At 41.7% G+C, this 18181-nt stretch overlaps 1 protein-coding gene across 1 annotated transcript in view; it reads left to right on the top strand.

Moving 5' to 3' along the window:
- The first annotated feature begins 4535 nt into the window (after positions 1–4535).
- The window catches only part of LOC122768948 (tight junction protein ZO-2-like), a 34072-nt gene continuing 20426 nt past the window's right edge, over positions 4536–18181 (top strand). Inside the window, exon 1 of the mRNA XM_044025170.1 lies at positions 4536–4865. Within this exon, the coding sequence (XP_043881105.1) occupies positions 4803–4865 (63 nt within the window). The 5' untranslated portion in view covers positions 4536–4802. The remainder of the gene's footprint in view (positions 4866–18181) is intronic.

The following is an 18181-nucleotide window of genomic DNA, read 5'->3' as shown; positions in this document are numbered from 1 at the left end:
CTGTCCGGGTGCACGTCTTAGTCGGACTACGGCCTTAGCTGGATTAAACTGTGCATGTAAATGTACTGACTGATTGGACTAGTAGACCAATAATAGTTGTCACTCTCTGATCAATAACGGCCCAAAATAATCCAGCCCACTGTACCTTTAAGACTGGCTTTGTTTCCGACACACACACACACACACACACACGCGCTTACATAACATGAACCATGCAGTGCAGATGTGCCCTTATTTATCTATTTTGGGTAAAAGTTACATGTTCCACTCTCCGTCGACAGATGATTAGGCAGCACAGCTGCTGCCATTTGAAATCCTTGATTTCCGTCTGAATATTCATCCCCTTCTTTTATGCCCGTTGCTATTTCTGGTACCTTGATGCAATGTATTTTAGGCAGGCAGGAGCTCAAAGGGCGACAGCGTTGCGAGACAGGAAGATAAATGAGCAGATAGATCACAAAGTATCAAAGTCATTTTTCAAGCTCTCCAAAAAAATGGCGTGGGGAGAAAGAGAGAGAGAGGGAGGTCTAGACGGAGGCAACATGAGGTTTCTGTATTCATGATGTTAAGCTCTCTTATACGCACTGCAGTAGCCTTTCACTTGCTCTCTCTCACTCTCTTTTTTTGTCCCCTGCACTCCTCTGATCAGCTTCCTCAGCAAGTTGCCACTGTACCCCACACACACACACACACACACACACAGTGACCTTGACAGACAGCAGGGAAACACGCTGGGGGCATAAGTTGCTCTTTGACTCTTAATCAGTGATTCAGGATCTGAACAAGCAGTGCTTACCATAGACGCAGTGTAATCACAAGGTGAGATGAGCAGAAGTGCAGCGTGTGCAGTATCGCACTCTGTCACACAACCTCTGCAGCTCATGCAGCTCATGCAGCTCATGCAGCTCATGCAGCTCATGCAGCTTCATCTCAAACACAAACCACAGCACCTTCACTTCTGCCTCTCAGTACCAGACCGGCTGTTCTACTGAGACAATGATGTACGCTGTCACGCGCTCATTTTTGGGGGTTAAGCAAATAACATGACTTTTAGTGGCATGACATAGCACCCATGCACCAGTAGAGGGCACTGGATGGCCACAACTGGCTGCGATGCCCCTGTTTTGACTCAGAAAACAGGAAACTCAGCCATCACATCATACTACTATTAAGAAAAACAGATCTTCATGTGGATAATAATTCCATTTAGAGAGGAAGTTCAACAATAACAGTCAGAATGACCTCAGTGCTACTATGTAAAGTGCTTTGAGCTAATGTGTTATGAGCTGGTGCGATACAAATAAATCAGTTCAATCTGAAAAGCCATAAAGTCTTGTGAATGCAGGAAACTCAAGCCCCATAAATGTGAAGTTATGTGTCAGTGTGAACGTCACACTCCCTTTACTTCACATTACTTTGATGCCTCTGCTGCAAGGATGTATTTTTAGGTTAAGCGTGAGTACAACTTTAACACAGGGACACAAAGCTGACGTGAAAACTTCCAGGTTTTATTTATAGTCGTGTCAAAAATAGAAGAAGAAAAAAGGCCAGAAATAAAGTCAGATGTTGTTTTTGGGATCTTTTAACTCCATTTATATCAAGAAAGCAGCACAAAGTTGTTCTCATAGGGATTATTTTGTGACTCTGGTATTTCAATTAGTTTGGATTTACCTGAGTGATATTAAGATACCAAACAAGGCAGCTTGTGTGTCCCTGCCAGCTCAAAATGCACTTTATAACGTCAGGTTTCAGCTAAAAAAAACAGGCTGTCCAAAGGCAAGATAAAGTAGAAAAGATAGATAATTCTGACCATTTGTAGTCAGAACTAAGAATTTCCATGGTGAGGAAACAACCTCACGTACCCTCAGCTAGGGTTACAAGATGGCTGCCCCACACAAACACTGCTTCTTTAACGTTATTAGCACGTCTGTCGTAGTCGTTTCATGTTGATCTGTAGACACGTTTACTATGCTGTGTGTGCGTGTGTGTGTGTTGTTATTGACAGCTGTTTTAAATGAAATCACTTGTTTTCTCTTGCGTGTTTTCACTGAGAGCGAGCCTCTGTGGGTCAGGCTGATTCTCAGCAGGGGGCACACACGACGCAGTCAGCACTGAATACGTGTCAGTGACAGGAAGTGACGTCACCCATTACAATCCAATACTTTTATTTTGAAGCCTTGAGATTGACGATTTGGCTGAAACCAGCTGTCAATCACACTGGTGTCCACTCATGTGCGCTGTACTTCATCTGTTTTCCTCTAAATACATTTAAAATTCACAAGATTTACCGTAGAGTCATTGATCTGCTGAGGAAGACCTGAAACTAATAATTAAGTCCATGAACTCCTCAGGACAATGTGTACCACTTATATCAATTAGGTGAAATATTTTTGCAACTAGCAACCTGTAGGCTATTTTATATATTCTCACTGCCTGTTACCTTTGACCAGCAAAGTAAAAAGAAGAAAAACATTTTTTATATACAGTCAGTAACTTATATATTATATAGAACGTTTGGGAAACACTGACTTATACAACTACACTTCAAAAAAACCTAAGTCGGCACTTTAAATTGTACTCAAATATCAGAATATTTCACAGTATGGTTCTATATTAATTCTTTGAAGTGCTGTAAATAGTCCTGTCATTGGTTTAGTGTTGTATTAAAGCCTCCGACCACTAGTCAGCAGCAGGCGTTGGGAACTATGCATAAAACATTTTTATTTTTATTTTACAAGAGGTTTTCTTAACGTTATGATGGAGTATTCGGGCCACGCTGAAGACGAAAGATGTTTATTGTGCAATATTATGCCTCAACTATAATCTTATGAATGTTAAGACTTTATTCTTATGAATGTTAAGACTTTATTTTTGAAAGCTTAAATATGTGTCTCCTCAGTATGGCCCTAATACATCGATCGACCTCTTTTCAAATGTAAATCTTTATTTGTGATGTCCTGTTTCATGTTGACTGATTTACTGTGAAGATGAAGCTGCTCTGTGGATTTGAATCTTTAGGTTACCTGCGTATGAGGTTCTCTGATGAATGCTGTCGACAATGTCTCTGTGTGTGTTCAGACAGACAACATGCTGACCTTGGTGTTTCCTTGTAGGGAGAGGTACAGCTCAGAGGTGTATGTGCTGAGGCACCTACACGGCTTAAACACACACTACCTGCACCCCCAGCAGCCTCACACTCTATGTGCGCGTGTGACTCCATGTCATCATCAGGTATTCCACCAACACACTCTCCACATGGATACACTGCACACTCCTGTAGGTCATCCAGCAATAACTCTGTGGCAGGTGATTCCAACTGACCTGCCTTGACCGGATGAGGTCTAAATCTGATTTACCCATATGTTTTATTACCACACAAGTCATAAAAAAAATAATACAAAACTACAGCTTTAAAGTGATTTTCTACAAGCTAAATTTACCATTGAGTTTGGATTTGACGTTCCGATATCCGATACAGTGATTTTGACCATTTCCAGGCCTGGAAAATCAGACTTTTACAGGAATTCCATGACTGTGGGAACCCGGGATATTTTCCCATGAAGGAATAAACTTATGGAAGTCTGAAAATGTTCATTCTGACACTGAAGAATTACATGTAATACATTTTTAGACCAGATAACAGGGCTGCAACTAATGAATATTTTCATGATTGATGAATCTGTCCATTGTTTTCTCAATTCAGCGATGAGTTGTTTGTTCCATAAAATGTCAGAAAATGTCATAAATGTTTCCCAAACCTGGAAATGATGATGTTCTCAAATGTCAAAAATATTCACTTTTAATGATACCAGTAAATATTCACATAAGCTTTTAATTACTGGGAAAAAAACAACATCACTCACAGTTCTGTGTTTTTTTTATTGTCAAGCCATTTTGTCTGTGTTGAATGAATATAGCTGAAATTTGCCAGAGGATATACATTTAGAACTGATATTTAAGATTTTTACAGCAGTTTTTGTGGAGGTGACTTTTTCTGCCGCTAGGAACAAATTAGTCAGTTTTGTTGTTGTTTTTTAAATATGACACTGCAAAAAAACAAACAACCAATAACAACCGTAATAATAATTACAATCAAATTCTCCTTAAAATGTATTCACTGAAAATTATAATTTTATTTTATACTGGCCTTTAATGGGTTAAAATATCAAAAATATAATTAATATTTGATAAGTAGTTTTAAAAGATTGACTCAAGTTTTTGGGAAGGTGACATTTTGTGCCGCTAGGAACAAATTAGTGAGGATATTCTTAAACTCGTAAGGGTTAAAATGACAACAACTGAACTATTCCTTTAAAACAAGCGCCTGAGCTCACGTCGGCAGATTGTGACCAGTTGTGTCGCACTTTACCACATCACACAGTGTGGCGTTGTTTACATTGGTTAACACATGTTCAGAGACGCCGCCGCTGCTGCAACTAAATATAACAAACGCTGTCACCGGTGAAGGAAACAGGAAATGTCGTGCTGTCGTAGTTAGAGAGAGAGACAGAGAGAGAGAGAGACAGAGAGAGAGAGAGACAGAGAGAGAGAGAGAGAGCACGAGCCCACAGTATTTGGACGGACCTCCCTCTTCCCTGTGAAGCTGCCGCCGCTGGTCCGCGCGCCCGCAGGCAGGAAACACCAGCCACTGACAGCGACGAGGGCGGAGATAATGTCTCATTAGAGCAGCCGAGCAGCGCGAGCACGACAACTGACCGCTGCCTCAACTCACACTTGGATTCTCCGCTGACCCGCGACGACGCAGCCGCTGTCCGCCTCTGAACCGAGGAGAAGCGGAGAAGATGCCGGTGAAAGGCGGCGGAGGAAGAATGGTCTCGTACCCGAGCAGGAGCGAAAATGTCGGCGTAAGTGACGAGGCTGTGTGTGTGTGTGTGTTTGACATGTGTGACGTCACAGTCTTCGCCGCTCCGCCACGACGCGAACGCGCCTGAGTTTGTGCCTTGTTTTCGCTGTGAGAGTGAAGCTGAGTGTGTGTTGTGTGAAAGTGTCAGCGAGGCGCGTGAAGGCGCGTGAAGGCCAGCCAATGGTCCGCTCGTCAGTGTGACACCTGTTGTGCTGCACGAGCTCCAATAGAGACGCACGTTACGCGGCTGACGTCATGTTTACTCTGCCGCTGCGGTTACATTCACATCCTGGAAGTTGAAAAACTGGAATCACCTCTTTGTTTACGGTGACATCATTCCAGGTTCTGTAGTTTGATGTTCTCTGAAGGTCACTGGATGCTATAGAAGTGTATTGTTGCCATGGCCCCCGTTTTCCCTTTCACCCCAACCTGTCCAGGCAGATGGTCGCACATCTTTGTGTCTGGTTGTGTCAGCGTTTTCATGCTGTTCTCAGTGTGTTTCTCTGCTCTGTGTAGTGTTGTCTGCGTGCAGGGCCTTGACATAATGCAGGTCAGGTGTTAGGGATTATAGATAATACCTTTATATAATAAAGAACAACCTATTTTTTTGCCTTTTTTGGCCCCAAATTTTCCCTTTAAACAGCAAAAAAAAAAATCAAAGTTCATACTCTTTACACTTTCATAAGCAGCTATTATCATAAATGAAGTGATTACCTGACTGAGCTCTGTCACTCGAAACCTGCGCACGCCTTCACAGCATTCACGCGCCTTTGTGGAGCGAGTAGTGCGGCGGAAACCTATTTTCCCAGTAACAAGAAATGCTGTTTTCTGATTGGCTGATAGGTTGCTTAATGTGGACACAAAAGTCAGTGTTATTGTTTAATAGTAAAAAATAAAAACTCTAGACTCTGATGAGAGCAGGTGAACATTGAAGCCTTGGAAATCATTATTCCGGGCCAGAATAATGAATTGGACAGATAAACTAAACAGGTGCTGTGGTTATGTTGTCTATGGCAAATAAAAGTGCTCTTCAGAGATGGCAACATGTATGGGATTTATTTATTTTGAGCAGGTGATTGACATACAACTAAGTTTCAGCTAAATATTCAGCTTATTACTCTATTGGCATTTACAAATGAGTGTTATTAGGCCTATTTATACTCCATTTTCATCTGTTTTACATCCGTCCGTCACAAACATTATCTCCGTCATAACGCTCACTTCTGTGCGTCTTTTGCATCAGTAAGGACGTTGTATGCAATGAGACCTCTAGGGGGCATCTAGTAGGCATCAACAAACAAGGTGACGATTGAAGAGGTTATTTTATTGTGTGTAACTGCACACTCTGTACGAGGCCCTTTTTTCAAATGCCCGTATAAACTGCCCCCGTAGTTTCGTCCGTCATCGCGAACTCTCCTGTGACGTGTGAGATGAACGCACAGTACGGACGAAAGGCTCCGTCTCCGGCTCCGTCTCCGGCTCCGTCTTTTGTGTCGAGCATAAATGGGTCTTAAGTCTCGCTCCTTTTCAACAAAGAGACAAATGTGTGTTTGGCTTCACTGTTCACTGGACAGCATCATCACCTTCTCAGACATAAGTGGCTCTGTAGTGTCAGTGCTCCATGATTCAGTGGCGTTGTGTTAGTGATTGTGTTCATTGTTGTGTCTTCTGCCCATCGAGGCCAGTTGAGTGTGAGTGACTCACAGTTACACACTGTTACAGTGACTGCTACAGTCACACATGATGAAAACACTGCACTGTTCAGGAATAATATGTTATTTTACTGACATGTCTTCACTGTACTGATGACTGGATGTGCCTGTGGTAACATAATGGCACTGTGATGATGTGATCATAGGTTTTATCTACGAGTATTAGATTTTCTTAGATTTATATGGGAGACACTGATCGGTCATTTTTCCACAGATATGACGGCATAGTTTGTTTTTGTTGTGACGTCAGAGAAGAAAGGCAACATGACTGAAGAAAGACGTCACAACGGTGTTTTAGTTGAGATTAAATCCCAGACTAAAGTATGTAATCTCTTGTTTGATACAGACTTCTGTGAGACAAAAATGACTCTGTTAAAGCTGTGAAAGTTTGATTCCTTCATAAATTTAACTGGCAGATTCTTTCAGCTCTGTAAAAACCTGGTCTTTGGCCTGTATCTGACTCATGTACTCAGTGTTGTAATGGTACAAAGTACAAATACTACAAATACAACTTTTACTTTTACTCAGATACATCTTTGTTACACGTTACGACAAAATAACAGTTGAGTTGGTGACATAATGCCCGTTTGTTGTCACTAGTTGTTTTTAGCGGCACCAGCTGTTAGCCGCTCAGCTGTTAGCCGCAGATTTCGGCTCCTAGTGGACTTAAAACACAGCAGCGGCTCGTTGTGTACCGTGTCCGACACCGAGAATCTGGTCTCCGGATTTCTGGTCTCCTGTCTCCGGGTTTCTGGTCTCCTGTGTCTGGATGGTGAGTTTCAGCCCTCAGCAGTCAGCTGAGCAGCCAAACGCTTTTGTTGACATATACATAAAGTACATTTTATATCAGAAAATGACTTTTGATACTTGAGTACTGTATGTAATATCAGGTACTTTAAGACTTTTACTCTAGTAATATTCTAAAAAGTCTGCATGTAGTCCAGTGGCAGTTGCAGTAACCTTCCTCTGGTGCGAGCTGGGTGTTGCAGTGTGAACTCTTTCCCTGTGTTTTTGTTAAACTTCCACTCAGCCAGTCCTTTTCACCTGAGTGTGAACATTGAAGTGGAGTGAAACTAAAAAGAAGACTGTTGGACTGTTGTGTGAGCGCTAGGTCACAGGTACATTTGGCAGGATCGACTACGGTGGCGTTTGCATACCAGGAAGGATGTTGCTGGGAAACACTTCATTTATTCCTCTCATGTTCGGTTCCTCTCACGCTGCTGCAGAGACATTTCGGCACAAAATGGTGGCACAATAACCCAATAAAGGATTATTCTACAGCTATGAAAACCAAATGATTTGAATTTAAAAGCAATTCTAAACTTACAAACATACTTATGGTTAGTGTGTTCAATGTCTGCCAATAAACCCCTTCTTATAAACTACACACAAACACAGCCAGGTCTTTATAATGCGCTTCCACTTTTTGACTTCCTGGTTCTTAACGTTCCACAGCAGGCGTTTACATTTGAAATGAACGTGTTCAGTTGTCGTTGACTGTCTGTTTGTGTGTGTGGTCACTTTTATTTGTTACTTCTTTAGGACGTTTTATAGCATAAACACTGGCCTTGTCAGGACCAGTAGTCCTCATGGAGACCAAAACCTGGTCCTAATGAGGCAGAACTAAGAACTAATATTTGAATTGTGGTTAGGCATTCATTTACATTATGGACCAGAGGTGGTGTTATTGACTTAATGATGTACAGACCTAAAAACACTACGAAGCTGTTGTGTGACTGTCCAGATATTCCCTGACCCCCCGAGAACTGTGCTACATGAGCTTTGACAGCTGCTGGGTGTGGCACAACGATAAAATTCCTGCGTGTGTCTCGCTATCTTCCCCCCGGAGCATGTGTGCATGCAGGCTCCGCCCTCTGGCTGGGGAATAGGTTCACAGGCCGAGGGCGTGGCTCACTGTTGAAACTCGAGCTGAAATCAAGGATGTTTGCTGTGGCTTTTACTGTGTGTGTGTGTGTGTGTGTGAACTGAACTGAGAACAACAAAGAGCAGATATTTTGTTTATTTCATTTGCCTCGACCTCAAGTTCATTTAAATCTCATGTGTCCACTTCATTTGAATACGTGCAATGAACACTGCTGTGCAACAGGCACGTTATTATGCTCCACATGACGCAGGTGTTGTTTAAAAGTTTTAAGATAAGAGAAGAAACATCTAAACATTTAGTTTATTATATTTAGTGTGATCAAACCAACAGCAATCCTTCTACACTTACACAAATCAGGGATTTTGTAGGATTATAATCAGGTGTGTGATTATCCATCTATACCAAACGGGTGCTAATCATCATCTTCATATGTAGTTAGCTGAAACAGAAACAGCTGTGTTAGAGGTTTAAATCAACGTGAGCTTGTGTACGGTCTCACAACAAGACATAAAGAACTTCTACTACATCATGATGAGTTAAAAGTTGAAGTGTCTGTCTGTTTGTTGACTGCGGAGCAGGTGAACGTACAGTAACGAGTGTCTGCAGGCTGCGGTGAGGAACGCTGGAGGTTCAGGGCTGCATTTGGGGATTTGGTCAGGATTAATGGTGAGGAAGGCGAGCAGCTACTTATCCATCACACAATAACATCAAGGAGACACAGATATGGATTTTTCTTCTCTCGGCTCACTCTGCATTTTGTACACTGATAAAAAGAAAGAAGTACAGTTGATATTTGTGAAAGCATTTCCCACACATGCCTACATCTTTTGCACAGGACTGTCTGTCCTCACGCTGGGATTGATATGCTTGTCTCATGCAACTTAACGACATGTCACAGTCTCACTCAGCTGTTTCACTCTCACTGAGCGTCACAAACATGTCCACGTCCTCGTCCTCGTCCACGTCTGACTGATTATTTTGGGAGATGAAAGCAGCATTTCTTATTTGACCTGATGAGAATATCCACTCTGAAGTGAGTGACTGTGGTGATAGTGTGGTTATTTGAGGTACTGACACATTATCAGTGCTGACTTCAGTGTTCACTTCTCAGCAGGGAACCAACCTGACACCATCATGGCTGCCATGGCCAACACATTTTAGCCACTGAACTGAAGGAACGCCTGCTAAAACCTGGATTTCTGACTGGAAACAGCAGCTGCTGCTCTACTGCGACTTGTTCTGTTACGTTTTTGTCACTGAGGTCGATCTGAACGAAGGGTTTCTAACACTGAAGTCACAAAATAACACTTTTAGACTCACTGATGGAGGCAGCTTGTTAGTTGACAAGCACGTTAGCCACATTTAACGACATTACAGGATGTGTTTATTTCAACTAAAGACAAATATCCCCAAATACTTTCCTCATACAATATACTTGTCTTTGACACCAGAACACCTCCACTGTGACAGGAGACCGGGCGACACATGAACAAAACACCGGGTTTACCAAATCATTTTGAAATTGCACGTAATCCACTCTGCACATGCAAATATTGCACACGCCCAGTGGTAAAAACACCCGATGCTGCTGTTTTAATGGACTTACCAGTGACCTGACATGGCATTAAGTAGCTAATGATGATGTAGTAGCTACTTAATCCATGTTTGCACAACTTCATTCAGGGTGGTAACTTCTTCTTCTTCTTCTTCTTGTTCTTCTTTTGAACTTCTGAAGTTGTTAATACAGATCAAGGGTGATAGCTTCTGTGTATTAAACTTCATTTACTGCAGAGTAACTTGTAGACCATCGCTAACGCAGCCTGTCTATGACTGATTACAACGTGGGACGTCCATGAACAATGTGCACATGAAGGTGCCACACGAACATCCTGAACTTGGAGCTTTTAGAAAACTTTGTTAACAACTAACGAGCAGTTTGATACTGTGATGTTTAAATGATCACATAATGTTTAATGGTGTGGTTCTTTGACGTGCTGTATTTAAGCCTCTGACCACAGATAAACATGTGACCTCGGCCGTGCGAGTCCATCCACTGAGTTCCTGACAGTGGAAAAAAAGAAGATATAAACAGTTTATATTTAGATCCAGTTATCACTAAAAGGCAGGAAGATCTATTTGAATCACTCCACCAGGGGACGGCCATCATCTCACTTAAAAGTGCATGTGGTTTATTTATTTATTTATTTTGTGGTGATGTGATCCTGAGGTTAACTGTGCCGTGGGCCTGACACGGTGCTGATGCTGCGATAGAACCCGGCCCTGCCTGAGTGTGGCTCACTGGACCTTTAACAGATCATTCCATTATATAGTCCTTTAATATTTAAGATTTGTGCAGCTATTCCTCTTAGGATGGACAAAGCGTTATCCATAACCAGTTAATGCCTAACCTTCTAACCATAACCATCATTTAGATTTAGTCTAAAACCTGACGAGTTTCTCAGAAATTCCATTTTTGTTTTGGTTTTGTTTTTTGACAGAAAATGTCCTAAAAAGGTAACAAATACAAGAACACACAGCAGGTCGTTCCTGTTTAGTTTTTTCTTAGTAATTACAGTGTTTCATTTTACAGATTAACATCTTAGTGGAAACCGGAAAAACTTCCCTGAGAACAAGCACAAGTTAGGGATAAAAAAACAACTTTATTTCAGCTTTTATGTACTATATATGTACATATATATGTGTGTGTATATATATGTATATGTGTGTGTGTGTGTATATAGAATACATACAGTGTATATTGAATAATCTGTTGATTATTTTCTTAGTTTCTTGAATAATGTTGACCAGTGTTTTTCAAACCTCAAAGGGATGTTTTCATTATCTTTATTATTTTTTTAAAATGCTGAAAAAACCTGATTAATTGATTAAGACATTAGTTGATGATTAATTGCTTGAATTGATCGAGTACCAATTGTCAGCGCTGGAGTATTAATCAATAGTGTCAGTGTTTAATAGATTAGAAACATTAGACTTTTATAGTGTCATACAGGGATGGACATATTGAGATATGAATTGTTTATATTACTCTTTTTGAATTTGCATCAAACAATAGAATTGATTAGTGATATGAAACGGCCGTGTTGAACAATGGTGTGTGTGTGTGTGTGTGAGACAGTGTTGGTGATGCTGAAGTGAATGAACTGTGAAAACATCATGACTCACTCGTCCCTTATTTACATGTGACTCATGTGACAAACACAGCCGTTTATGCAGGTCCTCAGCACGTCTCCAGGGCTTTAACATTTAAATTCTAATGACTTTAAAGGTCTCAATAAGGTCTCAATTCCTCACATTACATGAGAACAGTCGTGTGTGTGTGTGTGTGTGTGTGATTCCACTGCTGAAAACCTTCAAACATGTCATGACCTGGGCAACGGTGGAGCAGTGGTCGTGAGAGTTGTCTTTCAACAGGGAGGTTGCTCTGCTAGTGTACATGCATAGTGTGTCCTCGGGCAACACACTTTACCCCACGCTGCTCCTGGTGGCTGTGAATGTGCACATGGATGTGCTGTATGAATGTGTGAGCAGCTGGGAGTGAGTCAAACACTAGGAAAACTCGATATAAACACACAGTATTGTGTGGTTTTGCTGTGGTGTTTTCGTGGTTTTGCTGTGGTGTTGTTGTGGTTTTGCTGTGGTGTTGTTGTGGTTTGCTGTGGTGTTGTTGTGGTTTTGTCTTGTGGGTTTTGTGGGTTGTTGTGGTTTTACCGTGTTGTTGTGGTTTGCTGTGGTGTTGTTGTGGTTTTGCTGTGTGGTTGTTGTGGTTTTGCTGTGTGGTTGTTGAGGTTTTGCTGTGGTGTTGTTATGGTTTTGTCGTGGTTTTGCTGTGGTTCTCAGTTGAAACACACACAGTGAAAAGTTGCTCCCGCTACAGGAAATAGTCTGCAAACCTCTTCCTGTCATTCTAGAGATAACGTCTTGTGAGTCACATTCACTCACAGGAAACAACAACCCCCTCAATCACACACACACACACACACACGCCCATTGTCCTTCCTCCATGTTTGACAAATCCAGTCATGTTGTGCTCTCCCTGTCACCCACATTTCTTTTTAATGTTGGGTATCATTTTGTCATTTTGACTTTTCCTGGTTTTAAAGGCTGTTGCATTGACAATAATAGTATTTATTATAGTGAATAATTAAGTGAAATACACATATTCTAAATTAAAGCAGAACTATGCAGGATTTTACCCACATTTAGCAGCTTCAGAGTCACCGTGATGGTTGAATGTCTTGTTGTGGGGAGATTGGAGGCTGCCTCCACGCCCCCTACTGTCTGCTAGCGGAAAAGTAGCCTTGCAAGTTCAGGGACCGCTGACCCACAGCCCTCAGAACACACACACACACACACACACACACTCCCTGGCCATGCACCAGCTTATAAGATCAAGGCAGCGATATTCTAGTTATTTTAGACGTTGATTATGGCAGAGGAAGAGGAAACGACTCTCTGATAGAGCGACGGGCCACACACGAGTCAACATTGGCTTTTTCTTAGTAGAATAACAGAAGCATGCAAACATGGCTGCACGGCTTGTGTTCACAGACTCTGGTGCACATGGTCACAACAGTGAGGATAAAGTAGTTGTCGATGGTTGGATGTCGTAAAAACACTGTATGTACTCCGTAGAGCAAAAGGCGGAATATTGACCGAATATTGTATATATCTGTAAAACTCAACAACATTACATTTAAAAGAGTCACTGAATTTTAACCCTAATTATTTGTGTTGTAAATCCATAAAATTCTGCTTGTTCACATTATAGAGCCCCTAAAATAGAGAAATGTAAAAACCCTGCTGGTTTAGTCTGAGCAGGCTCTTTGGAAACAGCCTCATTCTTCATCAGCTGTGATGAACACATGCTTTGACGTCATGTGGAGGTTTAGCTCGGCTCTCTCTGTTCAGCATTTCTCTTTCTGCTCAGTCGTCCTCTCAGAGGAGGATTCTGCTTCCTGTTTACTCTCCATTTACTCTGATCTGCCCCCAAACTATTTCATTTCTGGTGATAATAATGTTTACAAAGGTCTGCAGTCATCACATTAATAAACACATAGTTTAGTGATAAGCTATAAAATAAGCTGTTATGGTAATGTCAGAGTTATGAAACTATTCTTCAGTCGCTTTATCTGAGTGTTTTTTTTTTACTCAAACTCCGGATTATATGAAGACTTTTTCTTATCGGTTATCAGAGAAGAAAGACGTTATTGTGTGTGATCTGTACCAGGTGATTGATGTTTGTGATGTTTGATGTGCAGTTACTGTGATGTTAATGCAGGACTGACTGAGTATAAACTCTGTTCAACAGTGTTTTATGTCAACACAGCTCCAGCTGGAGGAAACTGGTTCCCATGACCTTGTGTTTGTGTCTCAGTGTGTGTGTGTGTGTGTGTGTGTGTGTGTGAGACGTTGGCGTGTGCATGAATGCCCAGTGTGTGTGTTTGTTTTCTTCAGCTCAGTGTTGTGTGACATGTCACAATATCATCATTGTTATGATTCAGTCATGAGCAGCTCAGGCTGCAGAGACTCACACAGGCTGGGATTATTATCAGTAGACTGTTAATGTTACCAGTGTTACCACTGTTTACCATAGTTAGTTCATTTGTTTAAGACAGTTTTGACAGATCTTATAACAGTTTGTCCAAAGCCCTTTGGTGTATTATTGTTATGTATCTGCAATGCACATAGATTTATGTCTCAGGCTGCGGACTCTGTTGTAACTTGTCCTCACATTAGCACGTGTTTCAATAAACAAACGATAAAGTTCTGAAGCATAAGCTGATTTATGCTCATAATAACCGTCGTCATGACAACATTTGACAAACATGTCATTTTTAGAATAGAAGCAGGTCGCAGTAAGAAAAACAAATGCAATAATATAACAAAAACAATGTTTAAAGATTAAATATAGAGTTAGAATTTTATTTAAAATGGCTGAACTGATTATTTTCATCTAAGAGAAACTTCTGTTAAAAGGCTTGTGTGTACAAACTAAAATTATTCCAAATTATACCTACAGTAACGATTCATTGTGCCGATATTTGCCATTTTTTAATCATCGGCATTGGCCAATTATTACAAATGATGCATTTCTGTTCTCAGACACATGAGAAGCTACAGTGCGTCACTAAAGCTGGATTTGATTTAATTATTAAATAATTTAATGATCCATGTGTTTAATATTTAGTTTTTTGCAGTAGTTTGCATTAACTAAATATATAGACCAAAAAATGATCGGCCATCAACTGGACTTTTAACTGGAATGACAAAATAAATATTATAGTCTAACTTTGTTGTGGAAACTAAGTTAAAAATAGAGTTTATATGTCACTTACAATGTTTTTTTAAAAATGTGGATCTCTTTGTTTTGGCAGACTTGTGTAATAATGTATCTTTAGGCTTTGACAGTTAGTGACATGCAGAATGACCTTGACCTTTGCAGTTGAGTTCTTGTTGAAATGACCTCGTCTCTGTACATCAGCTCACGTTCTGAGGCAGCAAAGCATGTGCACACCCGGGCACAACGTGCACCGTGGGCTGTGCATATTTTACTGTTTGAAGTCGTGTGTGTGCGTGTGTGTGTCTGTGTGTGTGTGTGTCTTCAGCTGTGTGTATGTGTGTGTGTGTGTGTGTGTGTGTGTTCTTCAGCTTTCGTGTGTGTGTGTGTGTGTGTGTGTGTGTGCGTAAGTATTGTGTGTGTATTGTTCTTCAGTTAGGTGTGTGTGTGTGTGTGTTCTTCAGCTCAGTGCTTCTGCTTTAATGTCAGAGGACTCATTGTTTTTCAGAGCTGTTTCATGCCTGCAGCTGCATTTCCACTCCAAAGCACTCACGCCACACTAGATATGATGTGCGTGTGTGTGTGTGTGTGCGTGCGTTTGTGCGTGTTTGTGTGTGTGTGTGTTACGCCTGACCTACTCTGATTAGTCGAACCACACAATCAGATTGAAACCATGTTGGAAGTGGACGGTGATTGATGTTGGCCCTTTACAGCCTTAATGTGCATGAGGCCGTTTATCCGTTCACACCATGTCTCGGTCCGACTCTCTCTCATGTTAATTCACTGTTGTGGTAAATTCAAAATATCAGAAAAAGCCGATGTTTGAATGGAAGTCTGTGGTAAACTGAGACTCTTCTCACTTGATTTATGTCCGTAAAACTGTAAACATGGACAATCGATGCCTCCTTCTGTCTTGATATAAAACACATCACTTCCTGTGTGCAGTGTGGGAAAACGCAAGATCTAAACACAGCATGCCTGAGAAACACTGATGGTGTTTTTCCATCATACAGTTCTGGCATTACTTGGCTCCACTCTGCTGGGTTTGGTATCAGGCGCGTGGTTTTCCATGACTGTAGAACCTCCTCACATAAACTTCAGATTCAGATTTACTAAATCATGACAATCAGTGAATTAAAAAGACGAGTTAAGTCGAGCCGAGCCGAGCTGAGCAGTGTGGAGCTGATCGTCTTGATCGCAATTGACTGTGACAACAGTTTGAAACTTTTAAAACAACAAAGCTTACTTTGGAAACTATACGCTCTGTGCACAATGTGTACAGAGAAGAAGAGAAAGAGAGAGGAGAGTGAAGTTTCGTCTTCCCGGAGCAGAGCGAGGCCAAAGCACACAGGGATTCCCTATCACAGCCTGTGACCTTTCATCAGTCAAGAGAAGCATGAGTCAGCAGCAGCAGCAGCAGCAGCAGCAGCAGCAGCAGCAGCAGCTCTCCGTTACCTCACTGTCAGGAGACTGACGCTCATCACAAAGGCAGCATGCACAGTCGTACCATGTGTGCATACACTAAATCAGTGGTTCCCAAAATCTGGGTCTGGACCCACAGATGTACTTGTGGGAATTTATTGGTTTTTCCAAACTGTTTCCGTTCGGTACGGTATGGTTCATATTAACAGTATCAAGCCCGAGCGAAGGGTACCAAAGAATGGAATGTGGTATTGGTACGTTCAGTAGACCGGCTCCGCCCACAACAGTCACTCCTTGCGATCAGTGTAAATATCCCATGGAAGTCGAGGCAGTCTGAGACAAACAGCCACAAACTGAGCAGGACGTCCTCCATCGTCGTCCCTGTTGTGTCGTCGTTCATTGTCGTCGCACCGGTACGACACCTCTTTAAAAGTGGGAGGTGACTACACCTTATACTCAAATGAGATGAAGATGCAGTCCGGTGTTACTCAGGCTAAGTTGCAGCATTAGTTCAGTCAAACTGACCTTCATAACTAAGCACAGCTGCTATGGAAACTGTAATATTGCTAAATGGATGGATGTTGGATCTGTGAGTCTCCTCCAGCATCCACTACATGGCAGCTGCTGTTGATGGACAACCAGGAAGCACTGCTGCGTTTGTCCAGCTCTGGTCTGTCCGTGTCCAAGCCTTGTTCTTTATTTGTAACAGACATGATGTCTGAAATATTCATGACAAACAGGAGGAAAGTCTTTCAATAAGACATGAGGTAAAGTCGCTCGCCGTAACATTGGATGATGCACGGTGTGTAATCCAGGTAGTCAGCAGGTTTAGGAATCAGTGGAGATCAGTGGGATGATAGGATTTACTGCCGTATGTAAAAATATGCTTTGAATGAGTTTTTAAATTTGTGCTTGTATTTCTAGAATAAATATTTAGAAAGAATACATATTTTTTTGTAAACATCTAAAAGATACTGTACAGACTGTAGATGTGAACAGACTCAGAGTCTTTGTACTTCATGTCCTGTAGTCTACATATAAACATCATATATACATATAAAATTAAATCTATTAAATAGTGCTAATATTTTAATAATTTGGTGCTGAGAATGGGAATTGAAATATTATTGATGCCGTTTCTTGATAAACACACTGCACAGCTCACTCGGTTTGACATTTGTGCAGCAAATTCAATTCTCATGTTCACATTTCGTGTGTGTTTATGTGGCAGTGACATTTAAAACGAGCGTTACTGAGAGACTTTCTCGAGCACGAGTTTGTCTCGTGTGTCACAGAACTCTGTCTTACTGTGCACTTTGGACGTATGAATTATTGAGGGACCCACTTTACCCCGAGAACACATCGCGGTGTGTCATCCATTTTAAAGGCTGACAGGGAATGGGCGTGGCTCTGGAGGCAGGGAGTCACAGGTTTCTTTGGCGTGCTTCAAACATAAAGGGAGAGTGAAAGTGTGGCTACCTAGCGTTAGCATCTTCTTCTTCAGGGGTCACCTCGGTGGATCATCTGTCCGTCGTGTCCTCTTGTGGTTTTCAGTAATCCGCGTATTTAATTTGGCAAAGGATTTACGCCGGATGTCCTTCCCGATTCAACCCTCCCCAGTTATCCTGGTTTGGACCCGGCACTGGGAGTAGAGTAGATGTGGCCCCCCAGTGGCCGGGTTGATGAAGCATTAGCATAAGACAATAAAAACACTGCTTTATTTCTTTTACTTTACTTTTAGATGCTACGTATCTCGCTGACGCGGCCATCAGGCACCGCCCACACCCCGCCCAACAAGTAAAGGTTCTGTTCTCAGTCGAAACGCAAGCCTGACCCAGCTGAACCATTCCAGACTGTACCACGATGGAAACACCAAATGTTGTGCCCGTTGTTACCGTTCCATCACACCGACGATGTTCACATCAACAAACCTGCTCATCAGTTTCGAGACAATTAGTGTTATCATGATCAGACATCACAGAGACACACACACACACACC

The sequence above is a fragment of the Solea senegalensis genome, linkage group LG5, assembly GCF_019176455.1.
Source record: "Solea senegalensis isolate Sse05_10M linkage group LG5, IFAPA_SoseM_1, whole genome shotgun sequence".
Taxonomy (NCBI): Eukaryota; Metazoa; Chordata; class Actinopteri; order Pleuronectiformes; family Soleidae; genus Solea; species Solea senegalensis.
The sequence above is the reverse complement of the archived record's forward strand: the minus strand, read 5'-3'. Positions and strand labels throughout refer to the sequence as shown.